Source organism: Haemaphysalis longicornis, unplaced genomic scaffold (genome assembly GCF_048455015.1).
Source record: "Haemaphysalis longicornis isolate Haplotype H1 unplaced genomic scaffold, Haemaphysalis longicornis Haplotype H1 scaffold_8, whole genome shotgun sequence".
In the NCBI taxonomy this organism is placed as follows: domain Eukaryota; kingdom Metazoa; phylum Arthropoda; class Arachnida; order Ixodida; family Ixodidae; genus Haemaphysalis; species Haemaphysalis longicornis.
In genome coordinates, this window is record NW_027526445.1 from 173,880,254 (window position 1) to 173,905,523 (window position 25,270).

General features: G+C 49.3%; 1 protein-coding gene across 1 annotated transcript; it reads left to right on the forward strand.

The window, feature by feature from the left end:
* Nucleotides 1-215: 215 nt before the first annotated feature.
* LOC144148757 (iris-like) lies at nucleotides 216-25,043 on the forward strand. The gene is made up of 5 exons (XM_077680272.1): nucleotides 216-610; nucleotides 5,068-5,229; nucleotides 10,214-10,375; nucleotides 20,672-20,815; nucleotides 23,943-25,043. Exons 1-5 carry the CDS (start codon nucleotides 344-346, stop codon nucleotides 24,273-24,275), a joined length of 1,068 nt encoding a protein of 355 aa, XP_077536398.1. The 5' UTR covers nucleotides 216-343; the 3' UTR covers nucleotides 24,276-25,043.
* Nucleotides 25,044-25,270: the final 227 nt, after the last annotated feature.

Below are 25,270 nucleotides of genomic sequence, written 5' to 3' on the forward strand. Positions count from 1 at the left end.
ACACAAAGAAGGTATCTAAGGTAACGTCATGATAACAAGGCGAAGAATGAACAGCTTAAGTGGCACAGGCGCAAATACGTCAGTCGCTACTATTGTAGCCGACCAGTCAGATTGCAGATAATACAAATGTCAGGGAGGAACGGCCGTTTTTCTTTACGCCGTGTCTCGGGGTCAATTGCATAGATTGTTGGCACAGCATGCTGCAGGAAGTGGGTGATAACTGCTCGAGAAATCGCCGCTCCTTTATCGATGCCCTAGCGTGCGCTGCAGACAACTTTAGTGGGAACAGTGCTGCGCTCACAGCGGCCTCTGTGCGGTGCGCCGTACCTATTATAAACTCGGCATGCTTTATTCGTGGCGCGGAATCGTCTGCGGCCATCCTTGGCACTTCCATGACCTCCGTGTCATCGTTGCCCTGCAGGTGAACAAGCGCTTCGACATGTCCGGCGCCTTCCAGAAGCTGCTCGAAGCCCTGAACAAGCCGGTGCCCAACGTTCGCCAGGAGACGTACACGCGCGTGTTCTTCGAGCGAAGCCTCGAAGTCACCAAGGGGTTCCGCTCGGTGATGGATCGCAACTTCAACGCCGAGCTTGACACGGTCGACATGCGGGTGCGCATTCCACGTTTTATGCGCGTGCCTTCTCTAGTTTCTTGTTGGTTTTTTAAAGTCAAAACTTTCTTAGTGGGACCGGTGGCGTCCTGAAAAAAAAAATTACACCATCTTCCCGTAGGGAAACCCTGAGTAGTATGCGAAGCAGCCATGGGGTCGACTGAAGTTCCCATCAGTTTTCAGCTCTTCGTTTCGGTTGACGTTCAGCTTCGCGTACCTTCGTTGTATCAGCAGCTTCTTGACGTAGTTTGAATGAGTGAAGGACAAGGGCGCGTTCGTAGCACATGCTCCCGTCTCGGTTTGTAGCGCAGTGGGAAGAGCGCCACGTTCCTCCCGCTGCGGCCAGAGAGCCGTGCGATCGAAACCGGGCGCCGCCTAACTATTTCTTTTTATAGTGGTCTGCGCTGACGTCACCCCAAACGCTGATGGGGCTGAAGAGACGTGCACGCGCAGTAGAGTGCGGACAGCGGACAACGACAACGAGGGACGGAGGGACACAGCCCCGAGCATGAGCTGCTTCGCATCTAAAAAAAAGTGGTTGATTCCTCTGTCATGGAAATCAGTAAAACACGAAAGTGAAATGTGCAGCGAAATCTGCAGCGGAGCATGATTTGCGGGTCGGCCGCTGTCTTGTGGGTGTGCTTGGCGAGCGACGTCCTGCTGGCGGGTCACTTTGGCAAAGGTGTACTCGCGTCATTTCGGAGACGGATATGACGTCAGTGAAATCTTGGGGTATCGCGGCATAAAAGACTTTTGTGTTGAAGTATGAAATACAAAAACGAACAACAATAAGTATGACGTACTCTTCAGTACTAAAGGTTGCTTCCCCGCAAGAAAACCCTGTGTGCAGGGGTGCACCCTTAACAGGCCGCTTGCTTCTTTGTACTGACGTCACTTCCGTGACGGACATGACGTCAGCGAAATATTGGTGTATCCGGGTGTGATGCAGGTTGTTTTTACGATAAGGAGGTGTTAATCTCATCAGGCGGAGAAGGACGAGGCTGTTGGCTGCGGGCAAGGACAACGTGTATTTACGGGACAAATAACTGGAAAAATAGATAAATGAGCATTAACATAATCAAGTCACGAGAGTTAATGTCCTACGCAACAAAGTTCGCGTCCCAAAATAGTTCGCGCTCACGTGTGGAAGTCGCAGACGTCTGTGAGCTGGGTAGGTGCACTTGGCTCGGTGCGCTGGTCGGTATGCTTGAGCGGTGCGCTGACGCGAGGCCCTAGTCGGTAGCGCTGCTGCTGGTCGATGAAAAGAGCTGCTTGCATGAAAGATTCCAGAGCATTTCTGACGCTGCTACTCGGTGGCTCGAAGAGACCTGGTGTAGCTCGGCGCGGAGGTCTCCTGGGCGTTCACACCCAGCAGAGAGTTTCCAGGAGAAAGGCGCGGCTCGGAGCGGAGGTTCCCCGAACGTTAGCGTCCGGCAGGTCGCTCCCCGAACCTCGTTCTTCCTGCTTCCCCGTGCCACCACCGTCTTCTTCCTCACTCTCAAATGATGACACGGCGCTGTTGCCCGTGCGCTGCCAGTCCACAAGGCCAGGAGGGAAATGTGGCTCGGCTCTGAGTCTCCTGGGCGTTCGCGTCCAGCAGAGAACTCGCCGAGAGCCGCGTTCCTCCTGCCTTCAACTTGCTACCTCCGTTCCGCCTCCTGTTCCTCTTCTTTCTCCTCCTTCCCGGCGTGCTCTTTTTTCTCTCGAAGCGCCCCCAGCACGAGCGCTTCGTTGTCTTCACTTCTCACTCCGGCTCCTGGCTCTTAAACGCGCCTCCTCACACCGGGATTAAAACACTTTCATGTTTAAAAAAATCCCTAGCCATCTCCACTAAAGTGAAACCTTGGGAGTGGTGATGCATGCAGTATAAGTGTATTCTTGGCGCCTTGGCGTTTTTGCCAACGGTGATAAAACCGTTTGGGGTAGAGGTATGCAACTTTGCTCTAAAATCATGGTGAAAACAACGCATAAAACACAAAGACGGAGAAGGGAAATCACCACCACGGCTGGTCCCTTCTCTGTCTTCGTTTTTTATGCGCTGTTTTCACTATGGACATTCACCAACTTGCCAAGCTCGCCGCGCTCGTAAAAGTTTGCTGTAAAAGCCTCATCTTTGAAGCCCGAAGCTCTCTAGCGCGAGGCGTAAACCTGCGTCCCGGTGTTTTTTTTTTTTTTTTAAGTACGCCTCGCGTTCTGCCGCGAGGCGTAAACAAGTTTCCCGGTGTTTTAGTACCGTGACCACATGAGACGACGATTACGACGACGACGACGACAGGAGACACCAACAGCCCCAACCTCTGAGAGGCTTCGCCCCTAAAAATTTCCACAAAAGAACTTTGGAAATACGTATAAAATTAGGGCAAATGGGCCAACTCGGAGTACCCTTTGCTTCCTCGGACAAAATCAATAATTAGCGAAGTAAAAGCACTTCGTCGCTATAATGTACAATTAATTTACATCACTGGCGAAAAGAAACAAAAAAATCACGTCTTTCGCTACTCATAGCCATATCTGACTTCAAAGAAGTCGCACTCAAGACTTGCGAAATAAGAATGCTACCCATTAGTAGACAATTCTCTGAATTTGTGCGGACTTTTTTTTTTTACAACCTATTTTCAACCTGGGGACAAACGCGTAAGAAATGCACCGAGCCCCGTTCTCGCTACCAGATCGTTCGGCCAACCAGTCGCCCATTCGGACGTGCCGGCGGAACTGGTTCCCGCGTGCTGTGCACTGGTGCAGTGCGCGTAGCAGTGCATTGGCCGTACACAGGAATACGTCGATGTTAAGGCCAGAATACATGGGGCGAACTTTCATGACGAAATTCGCGAGGCGGAAAATCCGCCGCGGCATGAAGGCGTTTGTTCGTCGGCTGAACTACATGGAGCGAAGACACGGCTTACGCCGCCGCGTCGACGCTGGGTTGCCCGCATGCCCAGAATCAACGGCGCGCGCGTTCAGTAAACAGACCCAGTGAAGGAGCTTCCCGCTTGGGTTGTACGTCGTTTAACGATTCGGCGTGACTCGGGGGCGTTTATTCTGCTGAAATATGCGTTTTCAGTTCTCAAAATCATTAAACGCTGTTGAAAAAAAAGAACGAACGGTCCGCAAAATATTCGAACCAGTGACTCCAGGAACAAGGAACCGGCGTTCTACCTCCGCTCCATCTCGACATCAAGACGGCTCTAAATACATACGGCTGGCTGCCTCTAGTATTTTGCTGTATTTGAGAGACCCTCACAGCAATATCGCCTGTTTCTCGCACGCCGATCTTGCAGACGGGCCTTATGTTGCTGTGAATACAAGTTATGTAGACGGATCGCCTTTATTTAACCTAATAAAAGCTATCGTACACATGCCTATCTCGGCGATACAAGCCACGGTAGTTCGGGCGGGACCGTGTTGCGCTTGCGGCTTGAGCTATCAGAAAAGCGCGGGCTTCACTTTTTGCAACACCATTTTCGTCAATCGATTTCACATTTACAATCTCTCTTTTTTTTAGCTCGTGTAGGCGCGGAACAGGCGAACGTCTATCAAAGTTTTCCAAAGAGGCCGTCTGCAGGTGCCTGTACACGCCACACACCATGGAGGGGAAATCGGAAGACCTGATTGGTTCCTTCGGTTTGCCGCTCGACGCCGCTCCGCCGCCGCCGAACTTTTCTGACCCTGCTAGATTGTCGGCGGACGACGTTTTAAATGCTGAGCATTTCTTTAACTCACATGTAGCGTCCGCCGTCCGTCCGCAACAGCTCAGCGCGCAGGTGCGCCCTCTTCCCCAATCCTCCTCTCCCGCATCACGCTACCCTCCTCTCTCTCAAAAACAGGTCCGCACTCCTCCCCCTACACTATATAAAAAAATAATACTTATCGGCGCCTGGTTTCGATCCCACGACCCTGCGGGCGGAACGCAATGTACATGGTGCTCTTCCCACCGCGCCACAAAGCCGACACAGAATGGAGGGCTACGAACGCGCCTTATATCTTTGACTCATTCAAACTACGTCAAGAAGCTGCTGATACAACGCATTCACTACCTGTGGGCAGAACGCGAGGTAGATGGTGCTCTTCCCACTGCGCCACTAAACCGACAGAGAATCAAAGGCTACGAACGCGCCTTATATCCTTGACTCATTCAAACTACGTCAAGAAGCTGCTGATACAACGCATTCACTACCACCAACTCCCCAAACACTAAACGTTAACGCAATACACCCACCCCCTATGCGACGCATTTACTCGAGTCCCCCTCGCGGGGAGATGGGCCCAATTTTTTCTGCGCCGCCGAGCGTCGGGCGGGAGCGCGCCGCCGGACATTGTTCGCCGTCTTTTCGTCGCATATTCACTCCATGTATTCTGGCCTTTACGCGTCTGTGTGTAGTTGGGCGTGTGCTTCAGCTGGCCGTGCCAGGCGATCACCGCACCGTTCACAGTTGTAGCGCAACTGCGGCCCGTCGCAGGGGGAGCCGGACAGCGTCCGCGAGTGCGTGAACTCGTCGGTGGAGAAGGACACGGTGGGCGCCATACCGCAGCTTCTGGTGAGCGGAGTCACCGACGCGGACACGTGCGCTGTCTTCTACGACGCCGTCTACGTCAAGGCCAGCTGGGACAAGGCCTTCCCCGTGAGTGGTGAACGCACGATTGTTCATTTCCATTGTTCCACTGTGACACACGAAATGGTTCATGGAGTCACAAAATACGTCTTTTAGAGTAAAGCTTTACTAGTTTCGTCCAGCGGTTTCGCGGAGCATGCGCAAGTTAACCTTTTGACCGGAGACACACCCCAGGCGGCACACCACTCGAAGCGCATCGCGTGATTCGCAAGACAATAGTTGAGATAACGCCCTGCAAAATGTCTACGCAGATCGTAGTTCGTATCGAAAATGAGCTAGATCCTGCTGTTTCACGGATCAAAATGGGCCCAAATGCATTTGCCGAATTGGAGCTTGCTTTTGGTTTGACTGTTCCGACTTTTAAATGCAGAACATTTCAGTAACTCACGATGTCACCCGCGTTGACGTCCGTAGTCGTAGTCCGCACCCCTCCCCCTACACTATATAAAAAAATACTATCCGGCGCCCGGTTTCAATCCCTTGACCCTGCGGGCGGCACGCAATGTACATGGTGCTCTACCCACTGCGCCACAAAGCCGACACAGAATGGGAGGCTACGAACGCGCCTTATATCCCTGACTCATTCAAATTACTGCTGACGAGCGCTCTCTCGTCAGCAGTTGCCACAAGTGCAACAACATTAACGTAACGCAAACTACTTAACGTCGTGCGCCCCCGGAAATGCTCTGCATTTGATCGTGCCCCTCGCGAGGGGGATGTTTCACTGCGTCGCCATGCGAACAGTTTGCCATTATAGTTTCCGCCCGCTCCGGTCGGTGTCGCCACGGTTCAAACCACGGCAGGGGAGCTGCGCGGGCGTTCGTTGATCGGCGTGCGTTCCGGCGTGGTGGTTTGATGTTTCGCTTACTTTCGTAAGAACCAACCCAACGAGCGTTCCTAACTAAATGAACGCGGGTGCTGCCTTTACTACACATTTAAATATAAATTTTTTGGCTTTGAGAACGCAAACATTAAAAGTACATTCGTTTTTTTTTTTTTTTTTTTTTTTTTGCTTTTCGGAGCCGACCTATTGTGAATTCAGACGGCAAGTTGGAGATCGGCGAGAAATCTGTCCCAGGTGTCAAGAACGAAGTGAGCGGAAGAAGAGGTGAACGAAATGAAACTGAGAAATGTGAAGCGATGATTTCATTTCGTCTCACCCGTCCGTAGGGAATAACTGTGGTGGTGTTTATTTTTTACTCCCATATTTATCATTTTAGTACTTGTCTAAATAGCCGCCGCTTACAAGCCCTGGCAGATCTCCCCTCACCCCTTCCCCACCCCCCTCTGAGAGTACGAATTACTTCAGTAACGTGAATAAGACATAAGCAACTTTCTTGTGAAGTGTTTTGGAAATTAATGGCAAAGCAATGAAGAGCTTGCTTACTCCGTGAGTGCCTTCAGGCGTGCCCAAGAAAATTATCCTAGGGAAGAATTCAAAAAGATCTGCAAATGGTGCCAAGACGACTCACCTGCTCTCCATGTATAGTTATACTGTTCTTGAAGCCCTGTTGCAGATTTTCAATGCCTTTTACACCAAAACTCAATCGCACCGTGCTTGAAAGTCAATTTAAATAACGTTTTCGTAAAAATGCCGCGTCAACTGGAGTGTTTCAATCCAATATGAGCCAAATCCAAACTTTCGCCGCAGTATCGCTCAAATTCGCGGCATAATTTTTAATTACTTGAGGCCATAAACTTCCTCTAGCAGACATGTAAAATATATCGCATAGTAGCTTTGACGGCGTTGCATTTACGTCCGGTAACAAACTTCCGCTTCTTTCTCAAATTCGCATCAGGTGGATCTGGTTCATTTCGAAAAAAAAAAAATTGGCCGCGTATCTGCTCCTTTCGTTGCAAATATCGTCAAAAGACGATAGTCTTTGTAGACATTTGCCAAGGAAATGCCCCCTTTGCTTTCCCGCTCACTCCTCATGCTGTTCCTGTACCGTCGCGCTCATCCCAAGTTAAACACACGAAAGGTTTGTGCAAGGCGATTTGAATTTACCGCGTTCCACTGCTACAGGATTCAGCATGCAAAGTGCAGAAGTAGCAATTACTGGGGAGCAGCAAATATTGCCCCCGTTTGACGTCCTTTTCCTTTTTACTCGGCGACGAGGACTCGATGTATGCCCCAGGTAGTAGTAGCAGAGAGCAGAACAAGACGCAAGGGAAAATAAGTGGTGGTGAATACAGTGAACGGGTTGTTGCAGCCTCGAACGTCGGTTAAAGATGTGTACAAGAGGGCGAAGTGAGTAATTTGATGATGATTTTAGAAGGAGCGCTTAAGAGTGTAGCAAACGATGTCCTCGCTGAATGTTCTTTTTAAAGCAAAGCTTTTAACACGAAAGTGTTTTATTCCCGGGTACACCAAGATCTCAGTGACGTCATATGCGTCATGGAAGTGACGTCGCCATAAAAAGAGCAATTGACGCGGCGGCGCCAGGATTCGAGCCCACGAACTTTCTCGCTACTCGCCAAAACGGGAGGTATGTGGCGCTCTACCCATCGCGCGATGTAGAGAAACGTGAGTATCTCTAGGAACGTGCCCTTTGTCCTTCCCTATCACTCATTCAGATGGTGCTGCCGTCTGGGATAGGCGAAGCGAAGTAGCGCATCATGACGCTAATGAGTGCCGATAGTTGGCGCCTCGATGCCAGCGCCTTCGTGTACGGGGGACGCGCGTGAATTGAGGCTCCTCCGCGGTGCGTTGTTCCCATGACCGTTGTGTGTTTCAGCTGCTGTTTCTGTGCATGCTATTTTTGGTTTCGTTGTCCCGGAATACACCAGTTATTTTTTGTTTCTTGCGTGTCGGTGTCACTTCGTCTGACGCGATGAGGTTCGCGAACCCTTCGCACATGAAGAACGTTCCTTTAACATTCAACCGCTCCTGTGAAGGCCCCTTTCATTTCCGTGTTTTACCGGTTCCTATAAAGGAGGGATCAACTAAAATTTTTACCTTTACTAGCCAACGATTCTTTCGTGGCGTGCGGGACAAGAAACTCCCCAACGCGGCTGGGGAGGTGGAGGGCGCTTTTCACTCACGGAACAGAGTGTAGATGGCGCGGCGATAGAGCGCTATTACCCAGCGTTCCCCGCGCTCATCAGGTCGGGCGCATCGGCGGGACCCTTCCGACGGCTTTGCCGTCTGCTTTAGCGACGGTGTTGGGTCTGTTTTGGCGCAGCTTCGCGTCCATCGCGCGCTTTCTTCGCACGGCTTGATTAATTTTTCGACAGCACCTCCTGGGTAACCCGAACCCGACGGAATTAAGTGGTCCTACGGTGCAGATACGTTAACGATTGTTCTGCAGGACGGGAAAGCAAAATGTAGAGACCACTTACAGACATATGGCCGCTAGAAAAACGCTGCCTTTTGCGCACTGTTTGTCACGAATGGGGCTGCGTTTTCTAAATTGCTGAATACCAGTTCGGTTGTGTTTTAACAGGTATTACAAAAGATGAATGGAGCAACTAGTTCTGATAAGTAGCGATTATAAAAGCTCCGACAGCTTTCTCGCAATTCCTCAAACTTAAGAAACAATCAAGTTTCAGTGTGTATGAATGGGAATCACTGAGCTCGCATGCCGGATTGTTTCGGTGTTTGTGCTTGTGTCGCAGACAGCCCCGAGATAGCACATCAGGATGCCTAGTTTCCGCTGTATCACACTTCGAAAAACGGTCCTCTCCGTTTTCTTGCGATGCACGGCCGGGCTACAGCGGCGGCATCCGCCACTCGAGCCCGGCCGTAGCCGACGCTGCTGCGTTCGGGACGCCGCCCCGCGAATTCCAGGTAACGGCTGGCAGAATCTCTGGTTTCACTCTTTGTAGAGCCACGTGCGTGAATTCAAGTGACGTCGCATGTGGAATTGTTGTGGGGGTCGTTCAGAGCTTTGCTTTCCAACCACCTTCACTGCGTAGATTGGAGCCAATATTTTTTCTTAGCGACGTGAACTCACGTATGTCCGAAGTCCTAGTAGTGGACACAAGGATAGCAAGAGGCAACGGGAAAAGGATATATAGAGGTGCAACTAGCGATTGTGTTGCGGCCTTGGATCTAGAAACGTGTGTTAAAAAAGTACTGAGGCCTGTATAAGTAGTTTTCGTGCGTTGATTTGACAATCCGCAAATAACGGAAGAGCGAAATAACGTCCCCACTGAGAGAAAAGGGCGAAAAAGAAAGACAGCAACGATAATAAGTTATTTTACAATTTTCTGCAGAACCAAGAAGGCATTATATCAGGGGGGAACTCCGAAGTATTGATAATACCCGCAAATGGCCGGCTTTGAGCACATCCATAATGCGGTTGCACAAGTGCACACGCACACGCATGAAATTAAAAATTACAGGCCTTAAAGTGAAAAGCGCGTCCGAAGGACAGTGGACTAGAGCACTTGGCAGATTATTCCGCGTACTAATGGAGTGAGGAAAACACTCTGGTTGATTCATCTGTCATAAGAATAGATAAACCACGAAAGCGAAATGTGCAGCGAAATCTGCTGCTGGGCATGATGTGGGGGTCGACAGCTGTCTTGTGGGTGTGCTTGGCGAGCGACGTCATACTGGCGGGTTGCTTCGGCAAAGGTGTACTGGCGTCATTTCCGTGACGGATATGACGTCAGTGAAATATTGGTGAATCCCGGCATAAAACACCTTACTGTTAGAATACAAAACCCGAAAACAAACAACCCGAAGTATAACGTGCTCTTTAGTACTAAAGCTTTCTTCCCCGCAAGAAGACCCTGTGTGCAGGGGTACACCCTTTACAGGCAGCTTGCTTCGTTGTACTGACGTCACTTCCGTGGCGGATATGGCGTGAATGAAATCTTCGTGTACCCCGGAATAAATGTTAAAACGAATTTTTAAAAACGTTTGTACAGCAAGAGACACTCGACGATAGGATTCCAATGCTTTTACAATCACTGCACCATAGGGAGTGATGAGTGATTTGGTTCCCTCGTGATTTTTGTCCTTTTTTTTCTCTCTGAAAACAAGGCGGTGGCTGCTGCGACTGAGAAGCACCCGTTTACGGAGTGCACCGCTACCAGCCACTCTGGGGCCCTGGCTTCGGGCAGCGAGCGCGCTGCCGAGCTGGTGCGCATCACGGGTGTCTACCGACACTGTCGCGACGCCGAAAACAAGCTGCTCGCCGTTGAGGTGAGCCCGCAGAGCCTGAGCCACGGAGCAGGGTGGTGCGACGATAACTGGAACACTTTGAACTTTTTTCCTGAGCGAACCGCCGCTCTGTTCGCGCTCAGACTTCGCACGAAGGTCGCATTTTGCGGTTTTTTTTTGTTTGACACCGGGAACAACGACGGTCCTTACCTGTTTGTTCTGAAAATAACGATTTTCACCTATGGAAAAATGGCGGCAGATTCGGACGGGCGAGCCAACGCAAGTTGATGGTGGAACGATGGCGCCACCTTGGGTGTGCAGAGAGAAACGCACGTGTGGGATCACGGCCGGGCTGGAGGAGCGGCGGGCGCGCAGTTTCATACGGCCTGCGCTTCGGGTATAGTTCCCACCTTTCACCGCCGCTAGCTTGTGGCGCTTCGGACCAACCCTCGCCAGTTGACCCACAACACGGGCGGGGTAGAGGAGCGGTGCGCGCGGATTTGCCGCTGCCTTAGCACTGCCGTGGCTACAGGTGATACCTGCCAGTGTTAATTTACATGGGCGTTCTTAAAATAGTTGATTCCTTACCCCCTTCTGAATTTTCGGTCTATTAGGGTCAAACAGCCTAACATTATCATTCGGAAGCGCCGAATCAAACATTTGAAAGAAACATTTCAACGCGGGGCGCATGACGAAAAATATGCGAGGTATTCATATCTTATCAGCGACTGTATTATATGAAAATGGTGAGACAGGCAAATAAACACGGCACTTTCCGTGACTGAAATATCATTTCTTATTTTTTTATTTTTCCTTTCGGATGATGTCTTGGTTTGCACACGCACAGGGCACGACCAGTGACGCGAATGATTTCCTGTCGAGGGAGATGGGGTTATCGCTTCGCTAAACGTGATTCTGCTATTCACGCTCCGGTCGGGCTGAGCGGCCCGCCGGCAGCGAAGCGCACTGTCAAAAACACAAAGCTGCTCGGCCAGAGGCGATGCGTCGACTAACAGAAAGGCGGGTTGGAAGGGCAGAGGGTTGGTTCGAAGCGCCCCCACTGTAAAGAATCTGCTGTATGGGTTCCTTCTTGGGTGCGCAGGCCGTATGAAAGTGCGCGCTCGCCGCTGCTCCAGTCCGGCCGTGGTGGGATTCACGGTAGGAAGGAGCCAAGTGGTGCAGCAGACGATCAGGAAATGCACCTAGGAAGGAGCAAAATGAGCTGGCAGACGATCAGAAAACACGCTTTCACATGTTCTGATCGTCTGCTGCACCGTTTGGCCGCCGGTCGCCGGTGCGGCCGCTGGTGGGTCGTCTCAATTCGTTCGCTCAGTTGAAACTAAGCCACTACACGTTTGCGCCTAGAAGAATGTGCCTTTACTTTGTTAGTTTGTAGAATGTAGCACGCTCTAACTCCAAGTAGATCAACACAAGCGCACATGCCGCGCTTCGCTGACTGGTACGCTATAGAAAAATCTAAGCCCAATTGAAGGCAGCAGAGGAGTCAGCGAAGACATCAGTACTAAGGAATTAAAATCAACCGAAACTTTTATTGTACAATGTAAAGGTGCTGGAAGCACTTCTTTCGCCGGGTGAACTAGCACAGCGGTCAACAGCATGACCATACATTTGCGATCAATTTTCTGTCTAAAGAATGCAGTCGCTAGAGATGAGATATTTGTGGGAATTTGGAGAACGCTTACTGCATGAGCTTTATTTAAGAATAGTCATCTAAGCTGCTTGAATGCTAAAACTAAATAAAAATGTATAGATGCTATACGATATATACTTTATAATTCAGTTCCCATGCTGAGTTTGCTAATTGCCGATTGGTGTGGAACATTATGTGTGATTTCGCATGTTCGAATCCCCAATAGCGCACGTTTTTTGAAGTTGATTCATTTGTTTTGGAGTGATGTTTTCTGTACTGAATTCACAATTTTTGCGCTGTAGCGTTCGTTGCCCTCCGAGCGAGTTTGCAGGTCGCGTGCAGAGTGACACTGACGCGCTGGCGCGTTCTCGTTGGCGTGGCGTTGTCATAAGTACTGACTGCTTGCGGGCACAGTGCCGAATCAGCCGACACTTGAGCTGGTGCGAACACGCCTCTTGAAAAACAGGCACGAGCCAGGCAAGCTCCAAAGGCGGGGTAATACGCATCGCATTTGAGCGTCTCGGTGACGCGGGGGGCGTTCATCCACTGCGCACGCCTCTGCTAATGATTCTTACGATGTCAAGCCGTGCTGATTGGCGTATCTGGCGCATTTTACAGCCGACAACATGGCACAAGCACGGTATGCCAATTACTGAGATATCAGGAATGTCCAGCCAACGATAACGTCGGATGAGAAGCATGTTGCTTAACAGAAACGAAACCTAAACTGGCTTGAATTGTAATCAATTGGACATCGTCCAATCACAACTGCATCTCGTATAAGCGTCCCTGCGGTTAGTTGATGTGGCCACCGCAAAATTCGCATAATATTATGTCTTATTTCAGGATTTATAAATTAAATACTGTTTTATCCACCGAATAAACGATGAAAAGAGTGTTTTGTAGAGCCAGTCTATGCAATGCAAACAAAATCTGAAGTTCGCCAAATTGACTTAAGTGTCCCTTTAAGACCGAGATCCCCAATTGGTTGAAGTCACATAGAAAACTTACGAGTGGCTAGAGGGGTTTCCCTGAAAATTGACGACATCGGGACTACAAGCAGTTTGTGCTCGTCGATGTGAAGACGTGACAAAAAAAGCAAGGAACGTTACGTGCGCAAACCTGGTCCCATGGGATGAGCGTTAATTGTATTGATGACGTATCTTACTACTTAACCAGGCTGCGATCAAAGTACTAAAAGGCGTTAATACATGCGCGTTGAAAATGCCTGAAATAGCAGTCTGTAAACGATGAAACGTGCTCGAGAAAAGAGTAGATTCAACCGTAGAAGTGTGTTTGAACAAGACTTCGATAATTTTTGCTCAAAGTCACTTATTGCAAAATAAATATCGCTTTTCGCCAATAAAAGTAATCTATGATCCTGTAAAACACTTGCGAACGTTACAAATGTCCTCAGTCGCGGGTTTGAAAATTGTCCTTGTTCCGAGTTAGCCATGCGGGCTGGTGAGAGGGGATGTTTTTTACCAAAGGTCTTCAGGCAGAGCCCTGGTACGGTGAAGTTACACAGTCAGGAAACAGTGCTAGCTATTCTAAAAACATTGGGGTTTTTCGAAACAAGACCAAGTATCTGTTATGGTGAATCGTATGTTCGGTGATGAAACCAGTGTATGCCTCGCTTGACTTAAACAACACTCTCAGGGTGCTTAGTAAACCTCCCGCCAGAAACAAAAGCGGAGTTGCTCACTTTGAAAAACAAACACCAAGAGATTGGAGGCTCTAAGATCTTCGGTGCAGCAGAAGTCGAAGGCCAGGCCCGTAGCAAGGGGCTCGGCGCCGACCGCTGTGACATGGCCTGTCTTGTTACAGTTCTAAAGCAATAGGGTTACATTCGAAGGCAGGGTCAATTCCTTAGACATGTGCAGCCAAGTCTGATGGGATAAGGAACTCTGTGAGTGTGTTTTAAAATGTATGACGCAGTATTTCTGGGTGGTACTTCATCCCCTGGGATTCGTAGAGTTACCTCAATGTTTACGAAATTGACGAAATGTTATCGAGGCCATATAACGGCGAACCCGTTGAACGTGCATTCATTGTATGCCTCGAGAGCTGCCTAGAGGGGCGCCACTGAAGTCCCCCTAGCGGCCACTTTCGAAAGCAGCCGCGGCAGGCTCCGGCCGCTCCCCATAAAAGGCCCGTTATTTTCAGGTGCTGGGTAATCACATCACCGAAACATATTTTTCTACGACGTATACACTCGAAACGAAGCCGCATTCGTTAAGAACATACAAAACAGCGCAAAAAACGAGTACTATGAAAGAAGGGCACAGACAAGCGCTGCGCTCGTCTGGGCACAGCGCTCGTCTGTGCCCTTCTTTCTTAGTCCTTGTTTTTTTGCGCTGTTTTGTATGTGCAGAATGAACCAACTGGCCCCATTCGAGACGCTAATTCCGCATTCGTTGCTTGCGCTGCAAGACGAAACTAACATCTCATTGTGCCAGTATCACGTCTAAACGAGGCGACAATAGAATTCACTTGTGCCTGACGAGTTCGGAGGTGACAGTGGTGATATGCCGCTGCCGTCGCCTACGCCCGTAACAGCGGCGAAGAAGCGCGCAAAACAGCGTCCACGGATAGCTCTTGTTGGCGTTCGAGCACTCTACTAAGACGCAGCTGCTCTTGAAGTGCCCTAGACGTACTATTTGCTTACAGACGTCCTCACAACAACCTTTTTAGGGCGCGTAAAGGCAAAAAGCGAGAGAGAACCAAAAAACTGCATGAGCCTCAATCAGCCACGCAGCGATCATCCTGCAAACGCTGCGGAGAAGCGGCGGCAGGCGGCGCAGCGATCGTAAAGCTCAAGGCCTTAATGGACGCAAAGTTTGTAACACCTGTGCTTCACTACCGTTTCAAATTCTCTGGAACGAATTGTCCGTCTAGTGGCTCATTGAATATCTATTAGCCGCAATTGCAAGTCAGTGTCAGCTGTCAACTGAATGTTTCCGTGCAGCACAGGCGTATCCCTGAGCGTCATTTGTACATCCTGACAGTGGAAGTGTTTGCAGAAATGATCATGAATACATCTATCAGAAGTACAGCTTTCGTAGCATCACTGTAGTCTCCGCTATGCCATAGTAGGGACGTTCTTAGGTGATCAGTAAACAGTGCGGAATGAATGTACTGTCCGTATGGTCTAAAGACAAGAGGCCAGCTGCCCTCTTGCGGTTATGTTGGGGGGCACAAACTGACTGCAGCCAGTGTTTATAAAGACCCACTTAAACTGCATAGATGCTTACAGCTCGCTGATGGGGTTCTGTCATCTGGTCTCGCACTGCGGGCTTGGTATACATTATATTGCGTTGTTGGACGCTCCCGTGTGTGTCGAGCGTCGAACTCTCCTGTTATACCCCTGTCACACGGGCACTTTCAATCGCGATCGAAGTGAATCGCGATCGAGTTTTCGAGCGCGCTCGACGCACTGCCGCTGCTACACGGCCCGTTTCAATCCCGATCGAAAAGCTGCACCGGTTGCACTCGTGTACGCTGGATGGCGCTAATATTGTACTTGCTGCCGGCGTCTGGTAACTTCTCGCGGTCGTAGGTATACGTAACTATGTAAATGTTACCTCACGCTTATTTGGGTCAAGTTATTTGACACAAATTGTAGCGTTAGTTGAAGTTTTCACCTTCTGTGCCATTACTGAGCGGGGACGAGAGTATCGCCGCTTTCGTTCGATCGCGCTTGAGAAACCAGGAGTGAGTTCGAGCGGGATCGAGCTCGACCGCGATTGAAACTACCGTGTAGCATGCGCCCGATCCGGATTGAGCTCGATCCGGATCGACTCAATCGCGATTGAAAGTGCCCGTGTGACAGGGGTATTAAGAGTCCCAAAACCAGCAGCAACCATTTGCAATATAAAGTGACTTGTTCTGCGTTTGCTAACAAAATCCACAAACTGTAAGTATTCGGCGCCAGCATCTTCATATTTGGAAGCCGACGCTCCTTCTGCAGCCTTTAGCGAAGGATGCAGAATTGTAAATATACAGTTAAACCTGGATATAAGGAAGTTGACAAAAGTTCGTAATTTTTTGTTACATGCATGTTTTCGTTACATGCAGGTTTTGAGTGAAGCCTCCAGTGAATGAAGCAGAAATGAAACTAAAACGCTAGGAATCAGTGATGATTAACTCACCCTTTAAGGGGATTATTTCACGGTGAAAAACTGCGTGATTTCCGCCTGCTGCTTTCCCACGATACGACCTTAGTGATTACACGATTCTCCAAAGAACCAAGGTCACTTACCCCCGTATTCCCAAACGTAACTTAAGTATCACTTATGCTTTTTTCACTTCCCGGTGCCTTAAAGAGCCATAAAGAGAAAATACAACTACGTCTAATTTGAAAGAACTAGGATATAGTATCTCACTCAGCTCCATTACAGCCCCAAAAGATGCTTTTTAACGAAAAACAAGCAAGAAGTATTCAAAAACTTTCAAATATTGCGCCACAGTGACGTGTTATGAGCAAGAATGACGTCATACGGGCCAAAAATAAAACATAATTTTCAGTGCGTTAACTGCACGTTAGCATTCAAGTGATGCGGTCAAATGGAACTAGAGGCCCCATTACAGATGTCCAGTCATGTGTCGTCGCGGCAGGTCAGTTAGGCGGCCGCCAATCGCACAAACAAGGTTCCGTGACGTCATAGAAAAGTTGCGGGAAATTGGCTAGGGGGTCGCGACTGCTTCATACGTTTTCTTTAATATCTCCGTTATTTATTCGAAGATTGCGGTGATATTGGTATCGTTGTTATCTGGACTAAGTAGTCTTCCTAATAAACCCAACTTATATTTTGTCTTCACGGCTCCTTTAACCCATTTCAACGACCAAACGTAAGCTGAAAGGACGCCTTTTCGCGAAATTGATGCCCGTTGCCGTAGTCAGATTTCTTGAGAGGGTACTAGCGAGGATACGGTATCGGGCGGCGACGTTCTTCTTTCTCCACGGCCGAGATGGCATTGAAGAATGCTAGCTTGTCTTGTAAAGACATAATTTTTCGTTTTCTGGCAGCAGAACTCTTCACTGACGAACCGATACCACTGATGGCAGTGGGAACGCGCGACTACACACCGGCGGGCAAGCCTAGCACCTAACCGACACCGCACCCACACCGGAAACGCACGTTAGGTTGCGGTGCGGGCTAAGTTCGCTAATTAGTGCATTTCACGAACCGATTTTTTTTTTAGAAAAAGTGCAAAAAAATTTCGCTTATCACGCAGAGAATTCGTTACATCAAGGTTAAAGGAGCCATGAAGAGAAAACACAACTTTGTTTTATTTGAAAGAACTAGGATTCAGTATCTCACTCAGCTCGATTACAGCCACAAAGGATGTTTTTTAACGAAAAAAAAGCAAGAAGTATTTAAAAACTTTCAAATTTGGCGTCACAGTGACGTGTTATGAGCAAGAATGACGTCATACGGGCCAACAATAAAACATAATTTTCAGTGCGTTAACTGCACGTTAGCATTCAAGTGATGCGGTCAAATGGAACTAGAGGCCCCATTACAGACGTCCAGTCATCTGTCGTCCAGACAGGTCAGTTAGGCGGTCGCCAATCGCACAAACAAGGTTCCGTGACGCCATAGAAAAGTTGCGGAAAATTGGCTAGGGGGTCGCGACTGCTTCACACGTTTTCTTTAATATCTCCGTTATTTTTTCGAAGATTGCGATGATATTGGTATCATTGTTATTGGGACTAAGCAGTCTTTCTAATAAACCCCACTTGTATTTTGTCTTCATGGCTCCTTTAACGGTCGCAACACCTTCGTTATATAGAGGTCGGAAAAACATGAGTTTCAATGGTGTGACAACGGGGAATTGAAAAACTCCGTTAAATCCACGAATTCATTACATGCAGGTTTGTTACATCCAGGTTTAACTGTAACCCGCAGCGTCGCGTTAATTTAGATGTGGACGCTGTGGAACGAGTGGCGACTGCAAAACTGCAAAACAAGAGGAGAAAGCGGAGTAATTTTTATTTTAAAACCCGGGGTTGGTAATCAGGGTGTGCGTTCCATTGGGGGATAGGAATTCAGGTACAAAGTAAACGGTAGAAAAAATATGGCTGACAATTACAATGCTTCCAAATGCGGAATTTGAGCGCAGCGTCAACTGCGGAGTCTTCTCGGTGACGGCGTATAGCTGCTGCTTCAGCGGCGCGCTCCTCTCGATTTTGGCGTCGAACTTCTGCTCGGGCAGCACTCCCTTCGTGTCAGGAAGTGATCGTGTCATCAGCAAACGCACGACGGCGCGCGCTAATCTGGCGCCACCACGTAGCGCGTCGGAGCAGCAGAGCACGTCTTGCGTGGCCTCGGCATACCACCCTCCCCCTCACGCTTTCGCGCCACTTTCCTCATCCGCTTTCCTGCTCGCTCTATCTTGGGCTTGTCCGTTCTCTCTATTACAAGGCCGACGGACTACGCGAAACCACAGGAGAGGGCGCTTAAGAGCTCCGCTCTAAAAAAGGGAGATATAAGCACTGACACGTGTGCACTCATAGTCCTTCCGTCGGGTACCACTGTCGTTCGTGCGAGTCCGTATGGCTGAGGATATTGTCGCTTCTGTGAAAGGGATAATCAGGACCCATGTCCTTAAAGGAGCCATGAAGAGAAAACACAAGTTTGGTTCATTCGAAAGATTGCCTCGTTAGAACCATAACGACACCACTTATAACGCAAACTTCGCTCAAATAAGCTACATAATTAGGAAAAAAGGAAATGACCATGCGACCCACCAGCTCATTTTCCGCAACAGAACCTGTGATGTCACTTGGGAATGCTCTGCGATTGGCGGAGGCCGGCAAAAGCAAACGCATGTTAGGCAGGGCTTACAGCTTGCATAGCGAGCTAAATGCCCGTGAAACATACTGCACATTCTTTTTATGACAAAGAACGGTGGAGTAAACGGTTGAAGGTCCGAACGAACTCGCAAGCGTGTGCGCCAATGCGTACGAAACTGACGAAACTAGCGCCGGCCGAGCTCGACATCTCGCCGTCGCGCAGACGAATTTTCGGGTTCGAGGCTCTTCGGGGCCAACGAACCGTTCAAGCACGCACAGCCGCGACCTTGCTTCGTATCGTAATCCCTTCACAGGAGGTTGGCCGTCATATCGCCAACCAGCAAAGGTAAAAATAGAAACGAGGGGAGTAAGGAACAGCAAGAAGCGACGAGATAGTGCCAGTCGTCGCGTAAGTTTCGAATGGTGTTCGCTTGCTGCTGTCGTTACGAGCTCGTTTCCAGTTTACAACCACTGAAAACTTCAGTTTGTTCAGTTACGGCAGGGACCCTTACGTTAGCTCACTCCTGGGACATGCTGGCGCTCGTCGCCGACTTCGTCAAATCGCTCTGACCTTGGGGAAAAAAATGCCGTAATCACCGCGCATTGACGCTCGTATCTTTCTGGTCGAAGCAGAGAGCTCGCGCGAACGGCTTTCCATACACGACACCGGCCAACTGGCATAAGTGATACTGCTACTGAAATTTAACTATTATTAACCGTAATCAAAATACGGCACATACGTACCAGTCTATATTCGTCCGTCGCGACGGGGCTGACGAGGCAGCGGTGCCGACGGCTGGGGCTGGGCGTTCGTCTGTTGTGGCTATCGCGGAATGGTCGCTTTCCCGTCCACCGCGTATCCCACAACTCTTGCCGCTCGTGCACTTAGAAGCATTGAGCGTTTTTGTGGTGTGAGGTTGTTAAATGCAAGCCCGAGCTCCTCGGCGAGAGTTTTGTTCTCCGGATCAGGCGATTCCATGACTAGGGCTGCGGGTGCACTAGGTTTTACTAGTATTTTTAAAATGGCCGCCGTCTCGATCGACTCCCGCGTGTGGGTGCTATATGGAGTCGACATACTAAGTATCTGTTTCATGGACCGGCTCTATGACGCCATTGTACACGTCACGGAATGTTCAATTTTAGCGGGAGATTTAAAATTTTGGCTTAAATTGCCTTATTTCTCAGTGAATAAAGCATCATTTGCTTCCGGGAAAGCGCTTGGGGTACTATGAAACACCTAATCTTTCGAATAAAACAAACTTTTGTTTTCTCTTCATGGCTCCTTTAAGTGGCGTCTGTCGTGCATGGCCGATCGTGATTGCCCTCCCTCGTTAAAACCGAGTGCGGGGGAAAATTTATGGATATTAGTGACTCTTTGCCAACAGAAACTGTGCCAGTGTATACTGCAGACTGTGTGGGTAGGTTTCCGGCCACACCTAGGGTTATTCTAGCGTCACTAAATAAAGGCTTTTAGAGTATCGGCACTATTTTCTCTCATTGTTGTGTGCCGCCAGGATTTTGATTGGTCGGTCGGCACCACGCGATATTTCTTTACATATGAGCGCAGTCATTTTGTTTCTGGGCGCCATTCCTCTCTCTCTCTCTCTATGCTGCGTGGACGCTAGAGCGGCCGGTCGCACTCTGCCCGTCACAACCGGCTGCGGTTTCGTTGGGAGAGATGGCAACACTGCAAGCCAGAAACAAAATGGCCCCCAGCCGCTTCCGGGTGCACGAAGTGGCGGCACTCTTAAGCGTAGCATATTTAGTGACGCTAGGTGGTTCGAAAGCTCGACATGCGCGCCAGCTGCCGCACCGGAAGGAGAGAGTCCGGGAGCTTCAGACTTCGCCCAAAACACTCGCGGCTTACGCTGTTCCTCGGACCACGCAGGTCCCGCTCAGCTCGGACAAGCTGAGCATGGTGCTGTTCATGGCGGACAACACGCCGAGCCTGCGCCGCTTCCACAAGCACCTGTCGCTGGAGCAGTATGAGCGGGTGCTGGACAAGCTGGAGGCCACCGGCGAGCGCATATCGGTACGCGGAGACAGAGCGCACATGCGCTTGGCGGCAACACTGAGTGCACGCAGTCAGCAATGGTAGCTTGTGGTCGTCACGATCATCACGAGCTACATTACGCCCGCTGCAGGTTTCTCTGGTAGATGTGTCCACTTCAGCGAAGGACAATAGAGAGTTTTAGCAGTCCGTCTGTTCCGTTGGTTACGTTGTTACCGGGTTTACCGGGACCCGTTTGCGACTGCGCGCACGGAAGGGCGAGGAGGAACGGCGAGAAGGCGCGGACATGGCGACGGCAGGCCCGCGGAACTAATCCCCAGACCCCGACGAATACCCAAGTGCCCAGACAGGTCCCGGTCAAAACGGCAACTACGTACACGACGGAACGGACGGACTGCTAAAACTCTCTATTAGAGAGTTTTAGCAGTCTGTTTTGCTCCATTGTACTCGGGTCATTTCCGTGACGGATGTGACGTCGGTGAGATCTTTGTGTATCCGGGAATAAAACACTTTCGTGCTAAAAAAAGATGGACTTGGGCTGGCCATGCAGTTAGACGAACCGAGAACCGGGGGACAATTAGGGTAATGGAGTGGATACCAAGAGATGGGTCACTTCCATCCCTGTCTCTACCCCTGGCCTCACTGGCGCATAAGGGAGGGGCCACGACGGAGGGACGAAATAAGGAAATTCGGAGGAGAAGGGACTCGAGCAGCGCAGTACACGGGCGGGTGGAGGTCAATGGGAGAGGCCTTCGTCCTGCAGTGCACGTAAATAGGCTGCTGCTGATGATGCTGATCACTTAAGAGTGTGATGCTTGTGAGGAACAGGACTCATTTTTCATCAACTGCGAAGTTAAAAAAATGTTGCTTCCATTAGTTGGCATAGGCCGCATTTCTGGAGGATGCCAGTTCACCTTATGAATATAAACGGTATGCAATTTCGTCAGCATGAGTATGCTGCAGTAGCGCCATGCTTCATTGTGCGTTGCTTTTCGTAGTCGTGTTTGTCTTGATAGTCTACTCCCCTGCTCGACCCAAACAAACGGTAAAACCCCTTACTCCCCAAATATGCATCCTTATCAGTGAAGACACTTGACCAAAGGGGTTACAATTAAGTCTCCGGGCGCAGTTGAGCAAGGGTGTCATCACAAAAACCAACGAACTGGCAGACGCATTTTGATATTTACGAGTTATTTTGGAAATGTTTGTCCACACCTGAACATTTAAATACCGGAAAAGTACTGCTGAGAGCCAGCCCTACATGCTGCAGAATAAAAGCATTTCAAAAGAATTGGTAAGTGCTTAGGATATGATAAAGTGAGATGTGTTTAATCAAGCACGGGCAACACGCGTACACTCCCCAACTCGCTTCAAGTCTTAGTGAGGCATAAATAACACAGTTATACCTCGGTTTAGGTACAGGGGCCATTATTTCAGCTTTCATACCTCCGGGTGAGGCAGCAATGCGCCTCGGTGTGTCACGGTATTGTGCTGGTTGTTCATTGACAACATGACGGGAAAAGTAGAATTACGATAAACGTAACAATGATGACACTCACCATGGCGCATCTCCTAAATGAGATGGTTAGATCACACACTTTTTAGAGGACAGCTGGTCATATGGTGGTAACAGTGATAGCGGTAATGCTCTTGCGTAGGAAATGGGTGCTATTTTGCTTTGGGAAAATTGATGATGCTACGTTTTTGGGTTTTATTATTTTTGAAACTATGGAAAGGGATGAAATGGGGTCTGATTACGAGAGCTGCGAACCATGATAAAATTTGGGTTTTTATGTGTCTTTCCGAAATTGGGAATAAAATGCATATTAATAAAAATCAAAACATTCCATACCGCAGAAAATGGTAACAGGAGAACAGCTCTAGATACTATCGCGTTTTTTTACTTGCGTTCTGACTATTCTTTTGGAGCATGGCTTAATTTGAAGAAAGATTTTTTTTTATTTTACTATACATAGGAAATACTCTCAAAGGGATAACGAATCAGTACGTGACCAAAGGAGTGGTTAGGAATTACTCCCTACGTTTGCTTAAGATCTGTGGTACTTCGAATAAAAATGCAGTTTTATACAGCAGCCTTATTGTGTTACCGTAAATATGTTGATGGAAAGCGAATCTTCGGGAGAGCACCGCTTTTATTCAATTTTGTAAAACTTCCTTTAGGTTTAGGGCAGGGGCGCGTATTTCCAAACGCTTCGATGCACAGAGAACCCACGTGACATGTCCGTTCATGCTATGCAGAACAGTAATTAAATATCGTCATTGGCTGCGCCCCAAACCTTAAGCGGCCTAAAACATACCGAACCAATATTATTAACTAAAAAACACGTAGGTTTGTGTTTAGAAAACAAAAATTACATTTGGAGAAAACAGGTAAGCAATGAAAAAGGAAACTAAGATAAGGAACTCCTGGGGCTCGAACCCAAACCGTCAGATACTCAGTACTCTACATCGAGGCCACAGAGGCCGAACGCTAGGCTCCTTTTAGCAGGCGCTCAAAAGAATAGCGCGCAGTGACATCACACATGTCACGTGGGCGCTCTGTTCAGCGAAGCGTTTGGAAACACGCGGCGGGGGCATTCGACAATATGGAGGTGTTATCAAAAGCAGTTCCCTAATCATATTCCGTAAAAAAATCTTGAAAAACAGGAGGTTTCAAGACCAGATGTGCCACTGATCGTTGATGTTTATGATGGACACAGGAATACTAACAGGCGTGAAAAATCTCAACAACATCCACGTCTTTAAAGGGGGCTGTCCAAGTGTACAGAATTACAAAAAATTAAAGCAGAGGAAGCCTTCTCGCTGAGATCCCCTTGCATCATTCTGCTCGGTCGGTCGGTCGGTTGATCGCGTATTGGACGGATGGTCGACACTCACCCACACTTACTGGACCTGTCCCAGAGCCCACACACCGCAACGTCGCTCACTACCCAATCACCTTTCCTCCTGGGAGGCCTGGGTTGCCCACCTCGGCAAGACGACCTCTTCGCCGACAACTCTCCTTCAGCACCTGCTCACCATCAGGGGGGAGGTCGTTTGATCTCAACCCCTTAGAGCGCTGACCCGGACATGGGTCGTATTATTAAACGTTTACTCTCTCTCTCTCTCTCTCTCTTCGTTTGCGCAGGTGCTGGTGCCCAAGATGCACGTGGAAGAGTCTGTGCAGCCGTCCTACACGCTCAGGCACATGGGCTTCCTGGACCTGCTCGACGAGCACGCCATGCTGTCGGGCATCGCCTCGAACCTCTTCGTGTCCGACATAATCCACAAGGTGTCGTTCACCCTCGACACCACCGGCATCACCGCCGCCGCCGCCGTGTCCCTCTCGCTCACCAACTTCTACACCGAGGAGCTGCCCAAGGCGTACAGGGACTGTCAGAGCTCCAGGCCCTTCATCTACGTGGTGAAGAACAAGGAGACGGACCTGATACTCTTCATGGGCGCCGTGCAGGACATTTGACGGGCGGGCCGCCAAAGGAGGCCAACTGCGTGATGCACCGCGGTTTGGGTTATTTGGAAATGAAGTTTGGAGGCGCGTCACTGTACAGAGCTTAAAGTAATGAGCGCAACGTCACGCTGTCGGATCTGTTGCATTGTTGGAGCTTCCCACTCACACTCGGTGAAAACATTAGAAGGGCGCAAAGTCCGGCGTTAGGCCTTTTTCAGAGGAACAACGAGGTAATTCATGCCCTTACGAGCTGTAATTATTTGTGTTGATCAAGTGGTGATACATTGGTACGTCGGGAGGCCAGTGCGGTGTGCAAATAGTGGGGTTTGTTGAACGTTGTGTTTATTATTCGACTATCCGATTATCGTTACGATTTCAACATTGGTGATTTGGGCATGTATGCCGTTTGACTGTTGGCCGTAACCGTAGCACTGTCCGCTCATCACAGCTCGCCCGGTAGCATGGCGTAATACGGCGCACGTTCTCAGTGACAACAGACAACCGCAATCTATAGAGAATGAGACGCGATTGCAAAATTTTCGGCAGAAATACTCGACAGGAACTAGTCTTACATTTTATTTCCATTTTGTACCTCGCGAAAAATTTCCGGGATGAAGCTCACTACTAATGATGACAAGAATAATAATTTGATATGAACCCAAAAGTGTTGAAAATGCGACTATCGTGCCTGCTTATTCATGCCGACTCCGGACGAAGCGACGTAAAAGATCAGAAGCGTTAACTATGTAGTTTAAAACCTTGCAATAAACATCATTACACCCGGTACGCATCCCTATTCCTTTTTACGCGACATATTGAAGTTCTACTTTTTCGCCAAGAGTCAATCGATTGGATATATGCCCCCTGTGATGGCACGCAGCAAGTGCTAGCTAGCGCAACAACCTTGCAACCGCGACTGCGTCTTATCTCTGTGTGTATGTCCAGTCGCGGTGCCTTTTCAACAGATTCTGTGGGAGAATATTCAATACCTGAAGCGCATCCTGGCG